At 40.9% G+C, this 26,059-nt stretch overlaps 1 protein-coding gene across 4 annotated transcripts in view; it reads right to left on the bottom strand.

The window, feature by feature from the left end:
* The window catches only part of USP22 (ubiquitin specific peptidase 22), a 205,806-nt gene that overhangs the window by 20,572 nt on the left and 159,175 nt on the right, over window positions 1-26,059 (bottom strand). For all 4 annotated transcript variants that reach the window (XM_075899711.2, XM_075899712.2, XM_089769306.1 and 1 more), the window contains 2 exons: window positions 21,116-21,285; window positions 11,455-11,602 (listed from right to left, as the gene is read on the bottom strand). In XM_075899711.2, coding sequence (XP_075755826.1) covers window positions 11,455-11,602; window positions 21,116-21,285 — 318 coding nt within the window. The remainder of the gene's footprint in view (window positions 1-11,454; window positions 11,603-21,115; window positions 21,286-26,059) is intronic.

Here is a 26,059-nt window from a genome sequence, read left to right as displayed (position 1 = left end):
ACAGTGGAATAAATGGGCAACCTTTGTCGCAGAAGCAGTAAGTTCCACTCAGGTTTAGCACACAAGCGTCTATTATTTTCTTAAATTAATTCAGAGGACAGATTATGCAGAGATGAAGATAATGACTATTTTTAACAATGCTTCCTTAATCAGCTTCCCAGAACAAAAGACTAAGGCTGTGTTAAGGCTCCATTAACCTTCAGTCTGGTACCTATACCCTGGCCTTTCATAAACACTGTCCTTGAGTTCTGAAGTTTTCATCAGTAAAAAAAAAAAAAAACGCAAGATACTCTAGGCTCCCAGAGAGCATTAGGTAAAGTCCTGTCTGCTTCAAGCTTATTCATGGAGAGACTGAAGCCTCTCTGCTTTCCATTAGGTGAAAGCGCATATCCACCTTCTAAGCACTGCTGCCAAAAACATGTGCGCTGGAGGCACAGCAGTTTGCTTTATGACTGTGACCCTAATGGAATTAACTGAATGCAGCAATCACAAAGGTTTGGTCAAACAATCACAATGCAGTTCTGATGACCAAGAACTCCAAACTACAAATCTCTGCTCTGATACACATTCTTTTTCTAGCTTTGGACAAGTCTTAGCCTCTGTGCCTCAGTTTCCCTATTACTAGAAAACAGAGGTTCTCAAACTTTTTGGGCTCCAGAGCCCTTTACATGCATAAAAATTTACACGGAGCCCCAGCGGTCCACTGATTGTATGTGTTGTACCTATCGATGTTTCCAGTTTGTCAACCTCGCAGAGCCCCTGGAGATGTCTCATGGAGCCCTGGGGCTCCGCAGAGCACAGTTTGAGAAACACTGTACTAGAAAGAAGATAAGACATTTACTTTTCTACCTTACAAGCTTGTTGTGAGGATGAATCCAAGTCTGCAAACTCCTTATCCTACATTTACAGTGGAGTTTTTGTTGCTGTTGAAACACCACCACCAGACATGGGTGAGTCAGTTCATACCAGCTGGGAACTAGTTCCTAAAGTGAGTTTTGAAAAATCTTTCAAAATCCTAATGTAACAGAGGGGGCTAGCACAGCTAATATTAAGTTTGTCAGGTTTCCCTGTATCTACCCAGTTAAAAAAAAGTGCAAACATTAAAGATTAGTTTAGACTATATTTTAGTTTTAGAAATGAAATACTAAGAAGGCCTAGTCCTCATTTCTCAACACAGCTATTTTAAAAACAATCTTTCCATCACTATGACAAAAGAGCAATCTAAAAGCACACAAAAGAAGAAAAAATTCGTCACATTTAAGGTACTTTATTTTAGGTTTGGCTGTTTACAATAAGCTAATAGCAACACATTTTTAAACTGAAGCTATGGAGAATTATTGAAAATATAAATGGATTGACTGAAGCCTTGTCTACAATACTTACCAGGAGATCTGTGCTGAGGGGATCAATCTCCTGGGGGGGGGGGAAAGGGAAGGTTACCCACTAAATCATGCTCCCATGGACTTCAGTACCCCAAGAGGAGTGAAAAGAGTAAGGGGAGTGAATAGGAGAGTTTCTCCCATCAACCTCCCACAGTGGAGATGCCACAGGAACTCAAACTAAGATATGTAAACTCCATCTACGCTATTCACATAGCTGGAGTTGCATACCTTAGTTCAGGGGTCGGCAACCTATGGCTCAGTGGGGAAACAAATTAAGAGAATATAAATGTCCGGTATTTTCTAAATAAGATGTAATGTAGATTGTGATGTAATGTCAAGTGTGTCTGGTATTTTTTTTGAAACCTACTTGCAGCCCCCTGCAAAACTGGAGTGCCAGCACCGGCTTCTTGCTGGGCGGAGGGGAGGAGGGGGGGGGGGGGGGGAGAGAATGACCTGAGGCTCCATGCTGGATCTGGCTTGTGGGGAAGAAGTGGAGCCAGGAATGAAATCTGGCCAATGGGAGCAGCAGGAGGCCGAGTCTGGAAGCGTGCAGGGCACAAAAGCAAGTAAGTGGCCTCCTCACACACTCCCTCCACTGAGACCCTGCACCCCCAGCCCGCTCCTGCACCCTCCTCCCTGGCCAGACACCTACCCTCCACCCTGCTCCTGCACCCTCCCTTATTCCTGCACCTCCACCCTGGCCAGACACCCTGCCGCCAACCTGCTCCTGCACCCTCTCCCCGGCCTGAAACCCTAACCCCAGCTTGCTCCTGCCTCCTCCTCCTGGCCAGATACCCTACTCCTAGCCTGCTCCTGCATCCTCTCTTCCCCTCAGACCTCACATCCTCACCTCCTCCTGCACCCCACCTTCCCCCACATCCTGCACCCCCATCCCTATCCCACTTACTGGTAGCCCTGTCCCACACACAAAGCTCCTCATTTTTGGCCCCACCCCAGAGTGTAGGGGAGCACAATGGGGAGCGAGTTGGGGACCACACCAGTGAAGTTTGGTTTTTTTTTTGGGAGGGTGTTTTTTGTTATGTTTCTCATTTGTATGGTCCCCGACTGATTTTTCTTGGCTCGGTCACCCCGACCCAAAAAAGGTTCCCCACCCCTGCCACAAATAAAGATAATGTTGAAACGTTTTGTATTGGACATCATATTTTACTTTATTTAAAATGAAGCCTGGCCAACAAGGCCCAGTTGGGGCTCAACCCCCATCTGTCCGCAGTGTCCTGTCCCTGTCCCTGATCCTGGGGCAGGCCCCACAGTCCAGCCACTACTGCTTGGGTGCAGCAGCCCAGCCCCAGACAGGTAAGGTAATCCAGCCAAAGCCCCCCCCATACTCTATTTCCCACCCCAAGTGCTCTGCCCTGCTTCCTGCACCTTCCACATACCCCATCCCCCTGCCCTGAGCTCTGATACATCCCAACCCTGACTCAACCTTCATATCCACAAACTGATCCACCAGCAGCAGAAGTCCCATTAACTAAAATCTGTGAGTACAATGTTTCCTTTATGCTATTATTAATTTTAGTGATAATTGACATGATTAAGTTGTATGTTTTCAGTCATGCAAATGGATAGTCTCATACTGGCTCTTTGTTAACCATTTGTTCTGAACTTTGATGTAGTTTGGCTCTTTGGTTTGGAAAGGTTGCCGACCCCTGCATTAGTTTGACATTGCCCCCGGTGTATACCTAGCCTGACAAAGTTCCATCTTGTGTTAACATGAAATAAATGAGATGAGTGAGAACTACATAGCTGCACTGAAGTATTTTAGGTCATCATATCCTAAATGGTTCAGAGAAGCTCTCAGAAATTCTGTAGCTTCTTGCCTTGCAAGGACCACCGGCCACTAAAATATACTCAGGAATCATTTGCAAGAAAGAAACAAATGGCTTAAATAACTAACTTTTTTTAAAGTTAGTTGCACATACAATTACAATCTAGTTTTAGCGTTTGTTTTAGAACAAAGCACTCTCAGCTGAAAGTGGCTTCCACCCCAACCGTGGGAATTTTATGAACAAAGTCCCACCACGAGGACTTCCAAAATACAGGTTTCAGTTAACATCCTCTTGAACCTAGGCCCTTCAGCATTTTTAAAAGGTTTAAGTCATGCTCAAAGTTTGTCAACCTAATCAATTCTTAAAGAATGTTCATCTTTATAAAAGGCCATTAATAGTTTGTAAGACTACACATGGATTTTATTAATGATCTGAAGATATTTTATCTTTATTTTTAAATTTACATTTCAATTCCCTTTAAAGACACATACAGATAATTACGTCACTATAATCCGAACATCTGAAATTGATTTTCTCCCCTTTGCTTGTTTTGGAGCGGGGAAAAACAGGCTCTATACATTTTCATTGGCTCTCAGGTAATGTCCCTGCTGCATACTTTAATAGACAGCCATTTCTAACCACAGGAGAATAAGAATGCTCCCTTTTCAATTACATAAGTCAATTAGGCTCAGTGATGAGGGGGTCTCAAAAGAATATCCTGCAAGCTTGTTCACAGCTAAACAGAAGGGCATTACCCATTCACATTATTTCCCATGACATCTGGTTAGAAAGAAGGAAAAAATAATAGCACCACCTCCTCGCACTTGGCTATAGATATTATATGTACTAGCTGCTGCAACTGATTGTGTTGTTGTAGTTAAGGTTGTATTCAGCGTATTTATCATATCATATGGTAAACTCTATTTGCACAGGTTTATGCAATAACCATAACAAACAACAGTAGGTACAACAGCAATTTCTTGTAAAAGAAATCAGCCACAGTAGGTAAGAGGTTTATTTAAAATAAAAACACCTCATGACTGCTTGAATAAATGCACATGCAAATTACACTGATTAAATCATAAAGGTGTCCCCCACCAATGTTAAACAGCTTGGATTTAGATTAAATGTAAACATTCTATAATCACTAACAGTGTAATTGTTTCTTTAATTTGGAAAACAGTTACAGTTCACCAGTAGTAGCAGTTCCTTTAAGTATATTTGATGTTCCTTCATAAATATACTAGATATATTGATAGAAAAAACATAAAGCAAATATCTGCAAGCATTATAGTAGTATTTGCATGTTATATTTCTCCAGAATGTGGCACTTCTTTAAAGGTTTCATGATGCTTTGTCTCACAACCTTAGATTTTTTATTTTTTACCAAAAAAGGGACACATCAGAAATTAATACTCCAGCTTAACTTCAGTAACATGTGCTATGAACAGATGCTTGTTCCATAACTCTGTTGAAAAGCTACAGTCTCACAAGCTGGTAGTACTGAGTGAAATTTATAAGAAATGTAGAAGCCTAGAAGTTGAGCAAATTTCTCCCTCTTGGTCACAAGAACTGGACAGTCAAGAAGAATGCGACAGTAGTGCATTCCAATCTGCAAATCCAGATTTGCTATATGTCACTAAGAATCCAAACTTCTTGGCTATGTGGCAAACTTTGTAAGAGACAGGTTGCTGATATTTTCTCCTGATTCGGAAGAAGCTATTATATAACACTAGGCTGAACATCAGACTTGTCAATTTTGACAATGGCTCTTAAAAATGACTGGCCTGCTAATATCTAAGCAGTAATGGTTTTTTAATTTAATTTTTGTATGAGGCATTCTATTGCACTTTGAAAATGCAACTACTGTAATGGTGACCAGCTTTTGTTCCTTGTTCAATCTGCTCAGTTTGTTGTAGGCCATCCGATAGCTCATTACGTCCTCCTTTTTAGTGACTCAGGCATGCGATCTGCTGCTCCCAGTTTGTGCCTGTGCTGCTCTTTGCTACTTGGTTGGGGGTGTCCTTGCAACAAGAAAAGTCAATCAGTGGGAGCTTTCTTCTAATAGGCAAGCCTGAATTTCAACCTTTAATTGTGGTCTTGCATGTAAGGGCTGGTCTACGTATGGAACTATTCTAGTATAACTCCACATGTGGACTCCCTTATTCTGGGATTAAGAAATATACACCTGAATTTATTTCAGACTAACTATTATGCTTTAGATTCACACCCTACCTTACTCTGACTTAACTTTCAAGTGCAGCCAAGACCTAAAGAAGAAAGGATAATTTGTACATATTTAGTTTCTCTGAGTTCTGCTATACCAGGGTTACTCAACATGCAGCCCATGGTCTGTTTCTGTGCGGCGTGTGGTGCAGTTTGAATTTATGTGGGGCTCAACATGCAGTCTGCAGGTGAGAGCCAAAACAAAAAAGTAGTGAATATAATGGTATTCTGTTGATATGCGTTTTAGTAGTTAAATTCCTAGACTGTCATTGCTCATTAAAAGTGCTGTCATGTGGGAGGAAATCAGGTAAATATTGCATTTTATTCATTTCAGCAGAACTGACTTAAATGGAGCCAGCATGTTGTGTAGTCTTGCCTTAATCTTTGTATTCATGCCCGTCAGTGTGAAATAAGCTATTTACATATATTTGCATATATATTTGCATGGATATGCAACCACACTTAAGTTGTGGCCCTTGGCATGTGCTGTGAGTATCATTGTGGCCCCCAAGGCTTCCAAAGTTGAGTAGCCCTGTGCTATACCATTTCTGGGATACATCCCCAGAAAAGTGTTCAGATGTTACCAACTCCGTTTTTCAGGGGGACTTGTAGGATGGGTACTCTTGGGGGTTGATTTCTTTCAGAGAAGGGGTAATTAAGTTTAGAATGATGTTACCTAAAAGCTAACGGTACAATTTTCAGGCAAAGCAGCATTATATATTTTTATTTTTCTCTAATACAACTGTAGACATTTGCAAATTCCAGAGAATCCCACATCAAATACTGGGATGAGAAATGGTAAACAATGCCTTTACATATGGTTTACTAACTAACTGTATAAAAACATATGACATTAAGGTAAAATAGCTGCCTTACACATTTTCTATACCTTCTTTAGTTCAGCTCAAGTCTTCAAGGTCTACAAATGAATCTGTCATATATGGTTATCTGGAGGTCAAAGTCTGAAATGCATCATCTTAAGACACATGCCAATGGGTAGACTAATATATAGTTTACTCCTCCATCAAATAAAGTACAAGGTGGGAAAAGGGACCAAGCTCTCCCAGCTAGCCTGAGGCAGTCTGAGCTTTCAATTCACTTGATCTGTTGAGATAAGATCCAATGAGGAACGAGCCTGAACATCATCAGCAAGCAAGGTGGTGAAAGTGGCCCACCAATACCCAGATATGACAATGCATAATAACTTAACCATTAAAATTACCCTGGCTAGTGATGCCTGGCACACATGTGGACACAAAGTGCATTGCCATTAACCCACATGATCTGGCTGAGAACATTTAAGATTTTTTTAATACTACGGAGAGAATATAAACAACGTACCACTGAAACTTCAGGTAAGGGTCAGTGCCACCATGAAGCTACTGGATTACCTGTTTTCAAGGCAGAGCAGTATATATTTTGTAGTAGAGGAAAGGAAGAGTAGTAATAAAAAAAATATGACGATTCTTCCTCCCAAGAGGCGCTCCTATCCATCCTTTTGGCTGGAAAGAGTTCAGTCTTGCTCTCTCCCCAACACATGAATGCTACTTTTTGGATTGGCCCATCGGAAAGGAATAGCGTACAAGACAGGGGTGCTACTCAAGTGGGCCTGATTCTCAGTCACCGGGCCTACCGATGGGCAGGGGAGGGAGAACAGGAGCAGTTGCTCCAGGGCCCAGCAAGTCAAAGCAACCCGGGGCTCCTGGCTGCCGCTGCTACTTTAAATAACCACTGGAGCACTGTGCTGCATGCACTGGGTGGCTCTGAGGGCTGGAGGGACTGGCGTGACATGCTCCGAGTAGCATGGAGCACCGGCTCCCCCACCTTGCCTCTTTTGCCTGATGCTCCATCCCTTCCATGAGCACGGAGCAGCCCCCCCCTTGCCCTGGGATCTGCACAGGCTGTTGATGCCCCTCTCACTGCGCGGCTATTTCGAAATACTAGAAGTATCCCGAAATAGCTACCCCACATCTTAACAAGCCGCATGTTATTTTGAAATATTTTCAAAACAACAGACGTGCTATTTCAGCATCCCTGTTAACCCTTATTCCACAAGGGTTAAGGGATGTCTCAAAATAGTGCATTATTTTGAAATTTGGCATTGTGTAAATGCGCCAAATTCCAAATTTCAAAATAGAATCGAAATAAGATATGCAATTTGCATAGTGCAAGTTACATATCTTATTTTGAGTTTAGGATGCTGTGTAGACATACCCTTAGTTACTCTAAGGTACTTTTATGCTACTCCAGCAGCAGAAGGGAGCTTTAAAATGGGGGAAAAACAGACCCCTGAGAATACTCCTGCTTAAAGGTCCTTCCTAGCCAGTGCAGAGTTGGCATAAAGGCTCTATACAAGCCCAGATCCCTGACATGGGTAAGTGAACCAGGAGCATGGCGGTAAATTATTCTGTTTCCAAGAACATTAAGGGCCTATGGGAAACAAAGCATAAATTAAAACAGCTCAGAGCAGGAATGTAAATTAATGTGTATTTGTATAAACGCGTAACTGCTAGTTTTTTTAGTGGTTACATGTTTACACGTGGGGGAGGGGCCAGGAGGGAGCTGGTGCTTGTGGGGCAGCAATGCAGTGGTTAGGTGGCTCCGCGGGAGCCGATATGTGCGGGTAGCTGGCTTTAGAGTCACTTCCTGCAGGTAGTGTCTCCCCCTGCACCGTGCTGCTCTTTCTGTAGGAGGCAGCAAGTGGAGAGGCAGGCTGCTCTGTGGAACTGGCACGTGCAGAAAGCCAGTTTAAAAGCTGGCTCTCCCCCCACCCCCGCTGTCTCTGATATAGTGAGTGTAGTCATTAGAATTAACCAATAACCCCAGGCTTATCAGTTAATCGTGTAAACAACTACATGCTAACATCCCTATTTCAGACTTTTTCTGTCTTATATCAGGGATCTGGCAGGCTTCTGCATAGCTTTAGAATATGTAGTTTTTAGCCAGATAACTGCACGCTTTCATTATTCTCCTTCCCACTTAAAGTGGAGAGAAAGAGTAACTTAAAATCAGTGCCTCTCTTCAGGTTGGGGCCCAAACAAATCCACACTGGTCAGCACACTTTTCCTGAAGACCAGCAGGCTGGCCTAGATATGGACCTTTAGCTGCTTTGGTGTGTACTGGGGCTGAAACAGGGCTGTAACTTTTAATTTTGACTTGCACTAAATATTGGTGGCCTATAGTTTACTATTCAGGTTCAAAATGGGTTGGGGCCATAAGATTCCCAAACATCCCTCTGACCTCAGGATGAAACCAAGAGAGCTCTAAGAAGCTGGGAAGAGAGTAGGATAAGTAGGGTTGCCAGGTGTCCAGTTTTTGCCCAGAAAGTCAAAACAGAAAATACTGGACATGTTTGGTATTTTTTGTGAAAGTATCTGGCAACTCTAAGGATAAGAGAGAAAAGGTTAATTTACACCAGATAGCTCCACCACCCCTTGCTGTAGTTATTGAGTGATTCTGCAGCTTTCAGCACAAAGGCACCAAGACACTGGGGATTCCAAATTGATGGTCAGTAGTGACAAAAGGATACCCAGCAGCAGAGGCTCCTGAATAAAATGTAGTTTGGTGATATCTGAGGAAGTTTTCTATGGAACTAGAAGGCTCTAAAGCTCTGTCTATCCAATAAACGGAATGTGTACTACTGGCACAGGAGGAATACTTGATTAGTACAGTATCTCACTAGCAGCGGTATCTTATGAGTACATGTTGAACCTCTCTGGTTGGGACTCTTGCTGGCTAGACCAGAGAGCCCCTGGACCAGAGAGCCCCAGGGCTGGCCGCAGACCTGGGAGCCTGGCAATCTATTGACAGACCCTGTGGTCTGTCAGCAGAGGGGTCGACCATCCCTGGTCTGGAAAACTCCCTCCTCTGGGACTGGGCAGGTTCTGAGGTTGCTGGACCGGGGAGGTCCAACCTGTACATAAATTTATACAACCAGGTAGGCTTTCATATTACAAAGCTAAATAACATATTTCACATTAAATAACTAAACAACCGATTTCCTCCCGAAACAGGTTAAAATGTGTCCACGCTAGCATCCTGGTTTGTGCAGGGACTCAAATAGTTCAACCACCACCTGACTATACCATTTATCTTTCAAATGATGCCGTCTACAAACCTATACCATCCCACAAGATTGCCTCCATTTCTGCAGAAATTGAGCTTTAAAAACCTTCTGACTGTAAAGATATCATAACCCTGTCATCTGCATTCAACCATTTACAGCATTACTTTCAACTACCTGCCTGGATGTCACCAAATCTTGGTGTAGCTGTTACACAGGACTGACCTAAAGGTAGCACTGGACAACTTAGTAAAATGTGAAGTGTAGTTGGAACCTTACCGAGAACTCGAAAAAGCTCAAGAGAGATGTGAAATGTTCCCACATTCATATGAAGGAAATACTGGCTCTGAAGCCTAATACTTTAAATATCCTCTGATACCACTGAGCATTGTAGCAGAGCTGTGCAGCCACTGTACTTCACTGTTTGGTCAGATGTCACAGAAATCAGAAAGGGAAAACTGTGATGGGTTGACCTGATGAAGAGGTTCTAGCACGGGTGAGGGAACCTTCTGGAAGGCTTATTCTAGAGCTAATTTTGTAAGGTTTATCACATAAGTAGTAGCTTTAAGTAACATACCTGACTCTCAGCTGACAATATTTTCAGATACTTTTTAATATTAAACTTCAAAAGAGTGTAGGGACCTTTGTTTTCAGCTGCAAGCTTTCATTATAATTTCAGGGAGAAAGCTACCATTCTCACTTAGACTTGTCAATAAAAGCCCAAGAAACAAAGTGGCTTGTAGGTAACAGAAGATGTGTCAAGATGCAGACTTAAGTCTGCAGACTGTTTCTTCAGCAAAAGCATAAAATGAGAGGCCAAAGTCCAGATACAACTTTGTAAGCAATAGATTCTAATGCTAGCTCCATGAAACGTACTAAACTTCTATAAATTGCCACCAAATGACAGATATCCAGAATTATAAAAGAAGGCTGCTACTTTTACATGCACACAGAAACATTCTCTTTTTCAAGTACTTCTCTTTGTGAAGAGACCTTCTCTATTATGAATTTGAACAAATACATTCACTATAATTACCCAGGATATTCAAACTTGGATTCCGTAATTATGCAAGGGCAGAAGTCAGACATTAGGAAGTTTCAGGGAAGCTGTAGTATTCTTCCCTTTAATAGCCCTTCTTTTGTAAACATCAAAACTCATTTTAGGTGTTTTGAACAAGTAGTGGTTAAACCTACAGTGCTCTACAACTTAAAAAATAACAGAATCTAGCATTTAAAGCAGCAGCATATTGTTTTAAGAATAACACCTCGTATCTAAATACAATGAGTGACAAGACAATAAATTTAGACCTATCAACTCCCTATATATATATATATATATAGTTTAGCTAATTGGGGGATAAACAAGGTTACCTATATAGTATATTCTCTTCAATTCATAGATTTTGTATCTTAACACTCTCTTAAAATCTTGTTAGTTCACCTTTAAAAATGTGCTAATGAACATCTGTACCATTAAAAACTTGGCTACTTTATAACTTTAATAAGATTGAGAGACAATGTATCAAGACTGAATCATTTTGAAGTAAAGGTTCCATTTGGTCTTTCATTTATAACGCTGTGAAGATGCGGTGTACCACGAATAAAGTACAGTAATATTTAAGCAAAACAGTCTTGGACACTTACTTGGCCTCCTTTTGTGTGTTTAGTCAGTACTTCACTGATGCACTGAGTAAGAGTTTAAAATACCTCAAGTATAAATAGAATTTGGATGGCAATTTAAATGACAAGATACTGACTCACATAACCAATAGGAAAAGGGCAAGCTCGTGACTCAAACCAGTATGTGCGCGCACTCTCTCTAAACGTGGGTATTCTTTGATAGATGTACGAGAGAAAGCCAAAAACACATTTAAAAAGGAATTTGCTAAATAGGGAAAATACTGTGTGGAAGACCATTTACTCCACTGAAAAAGAGACCTCTACAGTTTTTTGATTCACTATTCCTTGTGGATTGACGTGCTAGTACAAGCCTTACCTTTGCAGTGTCTGTGTAGCACATCTAATGCAGCAATGAGGAACTCGTGTGCATCCTGTTGCTCGTACCCTGCTAAATGCCGTGCATGCGTCCATACCAGGTGCAATAACCTATATGGAATGTGAGGAGATCGGTGCCCAGAGTAAAACTGCTCAAAGCAAAGAAAAGGACATGATTGTTAACATGGTACAGTGTCTCTGTGCATTTAGCCATAAAAGAATAGGCAACGAAGTTGAACGAAACTGGTTAATTTTGACAATATTATGCTGACATGTTCAGGGTTTTTTGTGTTTAAAACAGATCCTCCCAGGAAGTGGTTTGAGAAAAAGAATACAGTGGACACATTATTTAAGTTATAGGCACCTTTTATAATTTTCGTTCCTGCAGTTTCTTGTTTTTTGTAGTGATCAGCCTGCCCATTAGGAGGAATGTCATATTGAGCTCAGAAATGAGCAGTACTCAAATCTACCAATAGCACTCTGAAATCTCTAAAAGTGTATTTGCTCTAGGTTGGAGACATACCCACCCATGTAATGGGTCAACAAGCATATTTGTGCATTATACACTTAGCTAGAATTAGGAAAAAACACAACAATGGATACCAATGGAAACAAATGTTTACTATTAACTACCCTCTAGATAGCAATGGCTGGTGAGTAGTGGCTACTGTACACTAAAGGTTTTTATATACAGGGAAATTTACTGGAACACACTTACCAGTATAGCATGAACTGCTGCTAAAGCAACATTAGCTAAACCAGAAAAAAGGGCATTTTTATTTCAGAATAAGTGTTCACATGGGAAGTTACACCAGTATAACTATACTGCTATAGTTAGAGTGATACAGCTTTGCTGGTAAATTTTCCCACATAGATAAGCTCTGTGTCAAGAGTTCCTCCTCGAAACATAAAAGTTCAATTCCAAATTTACTAACTGAAAGTGACATTTCATTTCAAACAAGTGAAAAATGTATCATTACACCTCCCCTGCCCTTTGCAGAAACAATCTCCAGTAAGGATACCCTGCAAGACCATGCTAACTGTTGACAAAAGCTCATAAGTGACACTACTATCTATATTTGAGATATATTTTCCAACAAAATTCTTCCATCAGAGAAAAAAATAAAATAAAAAGTAGCAATGTGGTTTATTTCATTACAATGGGGAGACAATTTTTTTTATTTCTGGATTTCTCTTTCCTCTTTTTCTTTAAGCTTTTTCACACCAGTTCAATGGCAAAAAACTGTGCTGCAAAGCTGACTACAGGAATTGTAGAGTCTCTTGTGGGGCTAGCTGTAGGTAAACTGTAGTCAAGATTATTTTTTCACTAGCCCTCATTTCTTTATAAAGCACTTCAGGCTTTTTTCAAATGTCTCTGAAAATAAAATTATTTTCTTCCATAAGCCCCTATTTTCTCAACAAGAAATTACACCACTGCTGCCCAACAATGCAAAAAAAGGCCTTCTATAAATAAAAGGATCAATAGGTAACTCTGATGCCAACAAGAATGACACCAGGAGACTGGAGCACTGGAGGGGTAATTGAAATCTGCTGATGCAGCTACTGTTCAACATAATTCAGGCAACTGCAGCAATAAAAGTTCTCTGTTCTGTCACTCCTTGCAATTAGTCTCAGAGCTCTCTGGTCATTTTAAGCAAGAGCACTCTCCATAATTACTCCACTGCAGACAGTAGACCTGCCAGCAGATTTTACATTCTTTAGTGCTTCATTAGGATGAAAGGAATGTAAAAGAAACTCTATCAAATTATTGGCTATTACCATATGGAAACTGTAAACACACCCAATTATTGTACTGTTAAATATACAGTACAAAAGCGTCACTCATACTATATTTAGTAATAGTCTCTATTCCTTTTACTTAATATTTGCTACTTAGGACAAGAATGAGGAAGAATTTGTAAAATGGGGGTGCTGAAAAACTGTCAATCAAAACTGTAAATCTTACTTTCTATATATTTCAGAAATGTGTGTTTGCTTGTCTGTGAGTCCGTCTGTTCAAGAATTCATTCTAAACAGTAAATTTGGTATGCACCCTTCTCTTATCCTAACTTAAAGCAAGGTCAGGGTTTGGTTGTGCCACAATAATGGGATGGACGTGTGATGAATTAGATTGTCATAAAATGGAAAGGAACGGATCTGGCAGGACGCAGTTATACGGCAGAATGACCAAAGGAACGCAGCAAAGGGCGAGAGACAGGGCAGCTATAACCCCACTGGGCCAGCAGGAGGCAAGGGTGCAGAAAGGGAGAGCTATCAGGGGTGCGAAAACTTTTTTTGGGTTAGGGGCCTCTTACGCATAGAAAAATCAGTTGGGGGCTGCACACAAGTAAGAAGCAAAAAAAAACCCACCCAAAAAAAAAAAGAAAAACCCCCTCAAAACCCTCACCGACAGGGCCCCCAACTGAGAAGGAAACAGATGCTCTCTACATCCCCTTCACATATCAGATCCTAGCAGGGCCCAAGCTAGTAGATTTTGTTTGCTCCGCCCTGTGGTGAGGCAGTAGGGGGTGGGCAGGCTGGAGTGTCAGCATGGGCTTCCCAATGCTGTGGGGAGAGCCCTGAGCCTCAGGGGCTGGATCCAGGCAAGCTGGGGGCGGAATCTGGCTCCTGAGCCTGAGGTTCCCTACCCCTGTACTATATATTCAGAGAGTTTGTCTCCTTGTGTATCTGTCTGTTTCCCAGGTAGGGGGCATACCCCCTCCCCCAGCTGTGCCTGCTGGAGCTGAAGCAGCCATGAACTGGTACTTCTCACCTGGCCCCAAGCTGCTGTAGTGACAGAGGGCTGGGTTTGTCGTCTCTCCCCAGGGCAGCCTGCATAGTGAACCCTTTATCCACAACCCAACCCCAGTACAGTGATTTCAATGAAGAAAAACAAACTTATTTGATTTAAGGACCGAGCAACGCCAGGTAAATCTTCTAGTCCTCTATATAGTATAAAGCACTTCAAGCTGCAAGAACAATAGAGCCCCTGCACACCTAGTTCCAGGTACTATGTGCAACATAGAGCCTAGAAGGATCAGACTAATGGCATATTCTACTGTGCTGTGTGTACGTACACACACATCACACACCACACACGGCAAAACATTGTCCCCATATTAACTGGATCTTTTCCAATTTACAAAGACCATTGTGTCCTGTTACATGTTGAGAAAAGGAAACATAGTTGCGAGTTCACTGGAATATAATTTGTGTGCGCATAACTCAGTGCTAAAAGACTCTCACTATGGGAAGACTATTAAATCTTTCATCAATAAGTATTAGCACTATTGTATATTTAATACTCAGCATTTAAAATTTTTGTTTTCTCAACACATATTGTTAATGATAACTGCTGTAAGGATCTCTAAGTGCTTTAAGTGTTTCGGGAAACCCCACCTCAAAACAGAAATGGAAAAGTTACTTTGCTACATACAAAACACATGCAGAAATCTAGTCCCAGAATTCAGACACTTCAAAGAGCTAAATGAGCTTACCAGGTACATAATAAGCAACATGGATTTCTTGTGCACTTTTGAAGGAGACTAGCAAAAATGCTAGGTTATGTCTTTTTTTGCCTCTTTGTGTTGCATAAAATGGCATGAAAGATTTTCAGTTTTTTCCAAAAATGTGCTTGTTTGTTCTCTTTGAAATATCAATAATGTCAAGTCTGGTCTTCCTTAGTTTTACTGGAGAACGCTTTGGGGGTCTGAGATATGAGTACTGTGAGCCTTCCACAGACTGTAAATCACAGTGTAGCACTGCACAACCCTTAACAGAGACATCTATTTCTTCCAATTGTTATCAGGAAATTTTAGTTACAACAACCAAAGCTAACGCACTATTTTCAGACATCTGATTAAATGTTGCAACCCATCTGAAATCAGATTTGGTTTCCTTGATACTGAAATGGAATGCTAATAGTCCTTTAGTAATATATGGACTCTTCTAAAGTAGGAATTGCTCCTCGGATACCACTTCTCAAAAAGGCATAAAAACCCCTTTAGTCCCTCCTTTCATTCCCTTCATTCCTTTATAAATAATTAAAAAACAAAATAAAAAAAGAGAAAAACAAATTTTTCTCTTTGCAAGTCACCTTTAATGGAATTTCCTCATTTAAAGTAGTTTTAAACACAGCTTAAAATAATTTCCCTCTAAAATGGCTTTGAGCACTGCTTGGCAGGTGATTGCAGGGAGAACCAATTCATGTAGTCTGAAATTATCTGTCCTGCAATTCACACTGCCCAGCTGTATACTATTTAATACGATTTCAAGAAACACTGCTAAACATTTTTACTTGTGTCCTGCACTAGCATTTTTACCCTGGCTCACGGCTACCTCTAGAAGGAATACAGATGCGATTTCTAGATTTCATCATTCATCCTTTACACAATTAGCACTCAGCAGCAATATACAGCAACCTTAATTTATCAGACAGAGATAGAACAGGTATATCTCACAGGCTATTCCACTGCAGGGATGCCCTTCTCCTATAAAAAAAATGGATGTACGGAGGTGTTCCAGCTACAGCAATGAACAGAAGTACTTAGGCAATCTTGCCTACCTACCAAATTAACTTTTTCTTTGTAAATAAGGGCCTAACTCCTTGTTTTAGACTCCAGTCCAACTGAAAAAATTAAAAGCTCAGTATATAAATTAATTTTCAATTTAATAACCCTAAATAGACATGAAGTTTACAATGGATGATGGGGGAAGAATACATTTTGGTTTCTAATACTAATATCAACCTATGGTCCCTCAACACAGAGTAATATTTCATGCAACTAGGAAGATCTCAATTTCACAAGCATGGGTACACACTCCATGCCTGTTTCAGAAACAACAACTTATTATGGTTTACTGTAAGGGCACACATTCCATGGAACTGTCTTTGGAGCTTTAAAGACACCATAGGATTGTGAGGCGTTTCTACTGTATAAAACTACACAGATGCTTTGCTGAGCATGCTGTATTAATCCCCACAATGTTTCCTACTTTTCTTTAACTCCTGACTTTATAAAAACTCTTGCCTAGATTCTCAAATGGAGAATACTGTATGTATCCAGTAAAGCCTTAATTTGTGTTGTTCAATATAAGTGCCTTCAACTACTTTTTCTTCTCCTTGCGTAGGTTTCAGCCGGAATTCATTTACTTTTATTTTCTATACAAACCATTTCAACAAAGCCTACCATCTTCTGCATTAAAGTAATAAATCTTCTCTTGCTTCTCTTAGCTGTACATCTGTTTATAAACTCTCTCTACCTTGTTGTACTGTATTCTTTTGCAGACTCTCAGTGGTGGGAAATGATGGGAAAAGAGAAGGCTTTGTTCTTTATATTGTGTGAGTGCATGCACCACAACCCGCAATAACCCTCGAGTATTTCCACTATTCCAGTCACATAGTAGATGGAGAGAGACTCCCCTGCTAATCATGCCATATTGGTAAGGTTATGCCATAAAGTGAATACATATCGCTATTTCAAAAGTGAAATTGCAGTCTAGATGTGGTTCTTTCGAAAAGAAAAGCCTTTTTTGAAAGATCCTGTAAACCTCATTGTTTGAGGAGGATCTTTCGAAAAAGGCTTTTCTTTTCAAAAGAACCGCATCTAGACTGCGGTTTCATTTTTGAAATAGCGTTTTTCAAAAAAATGCGGTGATGTGATTATGCAAATGAAGCACGCGAAATTCAAATCCCAGCTTCATTTGCCATTTCAATATGTCTAACTTACATCCCTCTTTTGAAAGAGGGATGTAGTTTAGACGTACCCCAAGTGAAAAGCTAGTAGATGAATCCATTAAGTCAACTAGCTCAATTAACAGATTCTATACATTTTCACTTGTTTTTTTAAATCTAGTTTCAACTGTATTGACCATTCCCACATCCTTTTTATTCTTCCTGCTATGCAGTACAACTGGTTTCATTACATTATTATTTCACTGAGAGATAAACTGCACAATTTAAAATGTTAATAGATGCAATTATGCATTTTAAAAACAAACACCAGAGATCTGATGCTGAAATATTTGCAAAGCTGCGCCTAGTGAATTTACAGTGCAAGAACTATTCCCTTGATGTAAGCAGTGACAAACAGCTGACACTTTCATTGCTCACCATCAATCTATTTCAACCAGATGGAAGTTGTCACTTCCAAACATGCAAATGCAGTGGACATTTATCATGGAAAAAGTGAGAAACCACTGGTACAAGCTACTCAATTGATCCTAGACTGAAAAGGACATTATTTCCTTAGGGATCACAATGGGCAAAATTCACTCTGATTTTTAGATTGCAGATCTCACTTTTTTAAAGTTTTCTAAGCTCAATTTATTTGCATGCTCTCACTACAGTCTCTGGCATTCCATTTGGATAAGATCAGGCCTTCAGGCAAGGAGGGTGGAGGAGCGATAAAATTAAACCCTGCCCTGATTATCTGACATTTAATAAGTTGTCCTGAGACAACAATATCAATTAACCCCAGAGGGAAAGCAAAGTAAAAACCAGATCACACTAAAAACCAGAGACAGTCTGTGAACTGCAATTCCCCTGATAATTAAATTGCAAAAAAGTCCTTTGTAAGAGCCACCACTGAATCTCTATTGGTTAGTCCACCCTGATGACTAGAAATGCAACAGGAAAGGAAGGCTCTTTTCTGTATAAATGTACTGGTGTTTTTAGTGAGAGGCCTGGAGACAAGCAGGTCGGTGAGTAATTTTAAGACATTAAATGGAAACGTGGGTGTGCAGAAATTAAAAAACACGCCCATAGGGAAAAGCAGCTCTAATAAAAATGCTGAGAGATTTACCAAAGGCAGTCAATAAAGGCAGCCAAAGGTAGTACAGATCGACCCTCACTGGTCCTGGACAAGGGAGTTTTCCAGACCAGGGAAGGTCTAGGGGAGGGGCACCTATCTCTCTGTTGGGATCCTCTCCCCAGCTACCTGGCACCACTGCCCTCAGCCCCATGGCTGCAGCAGCCCTGCGCACCCCAGCGGCCTCACAAGGTCCGGCAGCCCCAGTGGCCCCTGGAACTCTGGCAGCAGCCTTGCAGGTGTTTGTGGCCCAACCAGCCCTGCTGGCTGCAGGTTTTCGTACCCTATGGGCTCCGCTGCCCCTGCAAGCCGGCTCTGCTCCCAGCTGCCAGCAACCTCTGTGCTGAGGCTCTCTAGTCCAGTAACATCCGTGGTCCTTCCAGACCACAGATTTTGCTGGACCAGAAAGTCCAAGACCACATAGGTTCACAAATAAGAGAAAATATTCTTGAGTTGGATAACCAACACCACACTTTTGTTTTTAACTTCTAAGTGGCTGTATGGTAATTCTCTTTCCCATATCACTTACAGTATCCCTCCCCAACATTAGACTCTTACGATAACCTAAATATCTCAACATTATGGACACAGATCACTGCCGTCCTGTCTCTACAGTCTGATATTTTAAATAGCTATAATTCTACACTCCTTCCTGGCATCGTAAGCCAGACAATATGATTTACACAAGAATTGCTGAAAACAGATATAGATTTTGATTGGAGGAAAATGCAGGCTGAGATTTTCAAAACTGCCTATGGAATTCACAAGCATAATCTCCACGAAAATGGATGTGAATTGTGCACTTAAATCCTCTACGGGACTGGGATAGTCTTTTTGTTCTGGATTTGTCTGATGCCTTCGCACAATGGGATCCTGTTCCATGAATGGGGCTCCTACACACTATACCACTATAACTAAAAAAATCACCAACCCTGACTCCCTAGGCAGCTTTTACGGTCTCACTCCCAATTCATGACGTGGTAATCATTTCCTTTAGTCCCAAATGCCCTTTTTTAAAGTGCCAATAGAACATGAAAAGCCAGTGAGATAATGTAATGTTTATAATCAATCTGATGAAGGCACATCAAGACCACTGTAGATGATATTACTGCCTATATATACACTTGGCTTTTTACAATCCAACAGATTTACAAATGAATAGCCTACAGAAACTGGTATTTCCACATCACATCTGGAACACTTACTTACATAGAGTGGTATCCCTGCCTTTGATATACTGATGTACCATATCTAGTGTGGATTATCCAACAGCTGCTACACATAGGCACATACTTCCCTTTTTTCCTGTCCCTTCCACTTCTAACCCAACTTCCTCAGTAGTAAAACAGGTAATGAACCCACATACAGGAAGTTTAATATGTGATAAGTTAATGTTTGTAAAGCACGTTGAAAATTGTAAATCTCTATATAGAAGAGTAAAGCACCCTCTCAGAAACCAACAACTCCCTAGGAGAACACTTGAAAGGGGACTTCACTTCCCCATGCAAGACTGACTGATCTACAATAACCAGGAGAGTTATCTTTGGCAAACAGGGACAAATGGGTGAAACAAACAAACCTATGGAACGGCAGGAAAGAGATGCTAAGTGTGCCTGGATTGCTATGTGCTGCCATGAAAACTTTGCATACAGGCACTATTTCTGAAGCAACATATACCTACCTTGTAACAGCATAAACTATGTTTTTGATGAAGAAAAATTCTGAGCATTTCTTTTGGTTACAATGAAGGCAGGTCTCTTGCAAAGAGGGAAAAGGCACATGATGGATAAAGAAAGTTCATCTTAAAACCTAAAATCAAAGTCGCCTACAATCCTGTCATGTGGCCTAATATTTCTGAGTCAAATAAGACTGCTAAAGTACCTTCAATGCAGTGACTCAAAGAGGAAACATCTTTCAATGCCTATCCTGCAGCAAAGGCTACAGAGAGGATGTAGAAACTTCAGAAAGGTAAACTGTGAAGCCAGGCATCTCACTGAACAAAGGGAAAGAATATATATATGTATATATATATGTATATATATACATGTATATATATATATATAGACATAGACCTAGACAGACAGACAGACAGACAGACACACACACACACACACACACACACAAAGAGGTGCTGACCTTTGTTTTTGCCAGTGGCCACTCCTTTCCACTCCTCCATGTGAGCAGTGGGCAGAGCCTCAGGGGGAAAAGGCTGGACAGGGGTGGGGTCCACAACAGATTAATTGAGCCCAGTGGCTGCTGAGCACTCCCTATTTTTTTTCCAGTGGGTGCTTGAACTCTGAGCACACATGGAGTTGGCTCCTATGCATGTACAGAATGTACATACTGTACAAACATGGCTGCTTACAGCTACCTTCCTGCAATTAGTGTGTTTTGGTACAGAAGGGGACAGCAAATGTTTTTAAAGGAAAGCACACACAGAATTAAGATCCTTACAGTAGTTATACTAACTAATGTAAACTGATGCCTTAAGCTACAATGGCACACACTGCAATTTCACTCACTCTCTTTACTACCACCAGGGCCTGTTACAGATTCCTCAGTTAAAACCTGGACCTTGTAACTAAGATGCATGCTGTCAGGTTTAACAGTGCCCTTACCAGGTTTCATACTTGGTCCTTACATAGACAATTCCTAATGACTTCAGTGACCACTTGGCCTGAATAAGGACCACAGGATTAGACTCAACTACTCTTTGATAATAAATTCACATATCCCTTTCATCACTGTATTCTGCCATCTGATAATGTAAATGGGATTTATTTACATCCCTCTCTGCATTAGAAAAGTTAAGGAAAGTTACACGATACTGCTGTAGTGGGGAACAGCACTCACCTCCTGAAAAAGTGTAGACATTTCACAGACCAGACATGAGCTGGGGCTTTGCATTTCACATTTGTGCCTGTCGGAGAGGAAGAAATCTCGCAGTAGTGGAGTGTGGGTAAGTGCCTGGACAATACAGTTCATAAAACATGTGTTCCCAAGATTGATTAGCCCTCGTAGACCTATAAAGACAGAAAGGGAAGAAGAAGTTTAAGTTTTGTTGAGTTCAAAACAAATGTACTGTAGTCATTTGCATCTTATGCTGCTGCAGGTAATGCTATTTTAATGTATTTAAAATATTAGGAGATTTTATATCCAATAAGAATTTATGACTAATTCAGCCAGCAAAACACCAGAAAGCACTACAAGTTTAATTACAATTTTTTTTTTTTTGTAGTGGGGATTTTGTGGGGGCTAGAGAGGAACCTCAAAACAAAACCCCATAAACAACTGAATTGTTATTTATGTTACTGATCAAAGAAGTTAATGGTAAGAAAGTATGGTAATAGGCCTACTCCAGACACCTAAAAAGGCATATTTTGTCAACATGCCATAATGTTGATCCTCTGAAGCAAATAAAAATATTCCCAGCTTAACACAAAAGATTTTCTTCATGTAGGGACTTAGGCCAAGAGATGCTTCTATAATTTTATTAGGAAACATTTTATCTTGCAACAATTTTCTTGTCTGAAATACACGGTAGATCACAGGAAGGTGGTTGTTTTTCCTGCCTTGCTCTGCAGATGAGGAGATGATATTGATGATGGCAGACTGTAACCAGGGCATTAGGCCCTGTTTATAACACAGTGCTAATTTAAGGGTGCTCTGTAAATCAAGTAAAAAACTCTAAAAACATTGCTACCTAACTCAGCTCAAATAAAAGACAAGTGAACATTAACTAACAGCACAGAATCTGAGTTCAAACCCACAGAAACCAAATGCATTTATGCTCTGTAATGCCCAGAGAGAATATCTTGTGCATGAAAGCCAGGATGCTTAAAGAAAACACTCTTTGTTGCACACAATGAAGAAACCAAACACAAGGAAAGCTTTTCAGTTATTTGCACAGTTCACTTCAGAAAATCATGCTCAGATCCTAGTTCATCCCCAGATTCTGACATGACATAACCTCTATGATATAACCGTGAGACAGAAAGTAAAGCATCATGAGGACGAGCATGGTTATTTTAAATATACAATAACCCTCAGAGAAACAACAATAGAACAAGAGAAAATGCATTGGTGGATCCCTCCACAATTCTGATCGTAGTTACAGGTAAAATGAACGCAGTTCCTCCTGTGAAATACAAATGGAGCAGTTGAAGGCACTGCAAACCAGAGAAGAAATCATCTGCCAAAGCTGGAGAATTTTCCTGCCATTCCATGAAAAACCACCAGATGGCAATGTGGAGGCGATTAAAAATTCTGCAGTTCCCTCACAATACACCAGATGGAAGCTAAAAGGCCTTTTGAGCACTTTCACCAGAAGGGGTGTGTGGTCCCGTTGCTAGGTTACTATAGATATTACTGTGTTGAGCTGCATATTGAATTTAGGTGATAGATACACAGCTCTCCTAAACCATCCCTCCAGCATGCAATATGACACTGCCCTGTACCTCCAGATCCTATTGCTTCTGTTTATCCCAGCGCATAGAGTTTCCCATTTACATCACAGTAATTTCTGTTGGGCAGGAAGCACACTGTAATCATTTGTTTTATTATCACGCTGGGAGGCAGAGCAGCTGAATGAGCCACATTAGCAACTTGTTAAATAGTTAATTTGTCGTAGCAGACTGAAATAAAGTATGATGCTGCAGCCAGCACAACAATCCTCTGACTCTCCTGCGTCTCAGTGCATCATGTTGAGATACAGAGATATTCATGCTGGGGGAAAAGTCATTGTTTTTGCTTGCTTAGCTACTTCTGTTATCACTCGTTTAGAACTAACTGTATTTGCTGTGCAAGGGCTGAGGCCTTGGGAAATTCCTGGCAACGAATATTTAGCACTTGTCTGTCTGAGCAGCAGTGCTTGTCTAAGACCAGAGAAAGTCTCTTTCCACTTTCCCTTGAAAACATTAGCCCCTATAATTAGTGACAGAACTGAAACTAACTCTGTGCTATACAGACAGATCTCTATTTAGAAGGAAAAAGTGGTATTGCACCTAGGTATTTATATCCCATTACTTTCATTTTTGGTGACTGATTAAGTGCTTCCAAATAAACAGTACAGACAGGTTTTTGAATTCATTTATTGAGCACTACATATTACGCGTCTCTGGTTGAACCTTGCTTTGCTAGGACCACAGACAGCACTTTCTTCAAGATTGTCATCAGAAGTCAAGCTGCAGATTTCCCTAGTCAGAAGGCTGGTGTGGTAACTCTCCACATGCTTTCACAAGTTCTTTTGTTGTCTGTTTAGCATGCATCCAAATGCGGTGCTTCACACCGAGCCTTAATAGCTTGACTGAGCTGAGATAGGACGACCTGTAACACACACAGAGAATGCTGAAATTTAGACGCCCCAGACCCTAATGAACACTTTGCAAAATGGAGTTTTGTAGAAAAAGAGGTGGACTTACTTGGCTGAGGTTACACACGCACTTTAGCCCTGAGGCAGCAATGAAAGCAGCAGCCACAGTATGCTTTGAGTTGTTTTCTGAAAAGAAATAGTACAGTGCATTGAATTAGAAGATACTGCACCACAGATAAATATTCTCCTGCAATGATTATGGTATCCTTACCTTGGAGAAACACTGTCAAATGTTATGTACATAAAGTCAACTGAGGATGGGACTTGGTTCAAAATATTCCTGTTTGTAATTCCTGAAAAAGAAAAAAAAAAAAACATTAGCTGAGGACATAAGAGGTACTGCAAAATGAAATAGAAGGGGCTCTGTCTCCCCTTGTAATCTGTTCCAAGAATTTTAGTGACTATTTTGTGATGTCTAAGACAACTCAAATATTTGGCAATATGTTTAACATGCTTCATATTCACTAGAAAAATAATAAATCCAGAAACCTCTACTGCATCATTCCTCCTTGCTTGTGGCAACCATTCTTCTGTGTCTAACGATGGGACAGTGCCTGTAGGAAGGAGTGGATACATTTGTTAAGACTGCCCATTGTACTCAACTTTGAGCTAATATAACTGGCTGCTGGGTTGTGTTGACTTTTTGCTGCATTTCACAGTACCTTAGCTTTCTATGTGTCCATCACTCTTGTGGGGTGGACTTGAGAAATGCAGTCATAGAAGATGTACAATACATACTGTAGGCATAGAGCTTTGTGTTCTGGGTGGTGAGATAATTCTGTATAATGGCATTGATTTCCTTTTTAATCTTACTGTTGGAGAAAGGAAGAATTGGAAATAAATGAGTAATACCACTGTCAAACAGGCATATCATAATGCATAGTACAAATGCAAACAAAGGAAAAAAAATCTGCGTGGCCACTCTTCAGCACCTTATGGTGGGTGTCTCTTTTTAGCAATCCATCACACAGCGGACAGACAGGATGAATGAAGCTAGAAGAAAAATAGGTTTTCAGCACCTTGAGCATGGATTGCACATCTGAGAACTATGCCTCTCTTTTTCCTTTGTTCTGAAAATTGGGATGCTAATCAGCACTTCCTTTATCTTAGTAAACTGTGGTTCTTCATGCTTCTTCCATCAATGTATCTTTACAAAAAAATTGCTTTTTGTAGAGAGACCTACAATATTGTACTACCGTATAACATCACAAGAATGTGTGGGGAATCAGAACATTGTTTTTTTTTTGTGACCACACCAATTCAGAACATCTGAAAGGAGGACCACAGCCAAACAATGCTGTAAGTTCACAAGCACTGCACATCCAATCAAGCCTCTAATTTGCTTCTTGGCAAAGACATAATTTGCGACTATCATCGTGTTTCTGGGTAGGAAAGGCCAGGGGACAGGCCATTTGGACAAAGAGGTATCATACGGAAATCAGTAAGTATGCTCAAATTGGAGAGTATGAAAGCATGAATTTTACGTACATGTCCCTGTTTGGTAACATTATTAATTAGCGCATATAACTTTTAGTTCTCTGTCTGGCCTTAGCAGCTTCAAACAACTCTGGAAGCCAATACAAGTAGAGAAAGTACCTGCAAAAATGCTTGAGAAAGTGATCCAAAGTTCATCCCTGAAAATAAACAGGAGGACTTGAAAATGAATATTTCCAGGAAAAACAACTGGCCACTCAAGACAGGCCTTCCATACTACATCCTCGCAGTGACAAGCACAGTATCATTACCAGGGCTCAACAAATCAGTCCATCTACTCACCTGCGGCGAGTAGTTTTCGTCTGGTCGCCCCGATCACCGATGGTGCGTGCATGCACAATGCGGGTTTGGCGCATGTGCAGTGCGGGGCTGGCAAGCGGATTTTGCCGCGGTTTGTCAAGCCCTGATCATTACTGTACATCTTCCTGAAGCTCCATTTTGGGGCACACTGCCCAACTACTCAGCAGCAAAGAACCCACAGGCTTTCCTCTGCTACTATAATTTCTTCCATCCCGCTGTGTTTGTTTTAGGTGCAGACAATATATTACCAGACCAGATAAGTGACTACGGATATCAAGTAGGTTGGAATGGATACCTGTTACTGTCTCCCAGTATGCCAACAGACACATCATCTGTACTAATGGTGGCTGATGTGATGATAGTGCTATAGGTTAAGGGCCGCTGACCCACAGAAAAATCTGTCAGGGACCACACACAAATGAGAAGTCCCCCACCCCCTCCAAAAAAACCCACCCCAACCACATAAATCCTCATTGATGTGGCCCCCGACTGAGGAGAAAGATATTCCCCACACACACTAGAGCCTAGCGGGCCCAGGTTAGTAGATTTTGTGTGCTCCAGCCCCGTGGAGTGGTGGGGAGAGGGCAGAGGAGAGAGAGGGACGCGCCAGCATGGGAAGGAAAGAATGCTGG

Source organism: Pelodiscus sinensis, chromosome 15 (assembly GCF_052426305.1).
Source record: "Pelodiscus sinensis isolate ZL-2025 chromosome 15, ASM5242630v1, whole genome shotgun sequence".
In the NCBI taxonomy this organism is placed as follows: domain Eukaryota; kingdom Metazoa; phylum Chordata; order Testudines; family Trionychidae; genus Pelodiscus; species Pelodiscus sinensis.
This window is presented reverse-complemented; position numbering and strand designations above follow the sequence as displayed.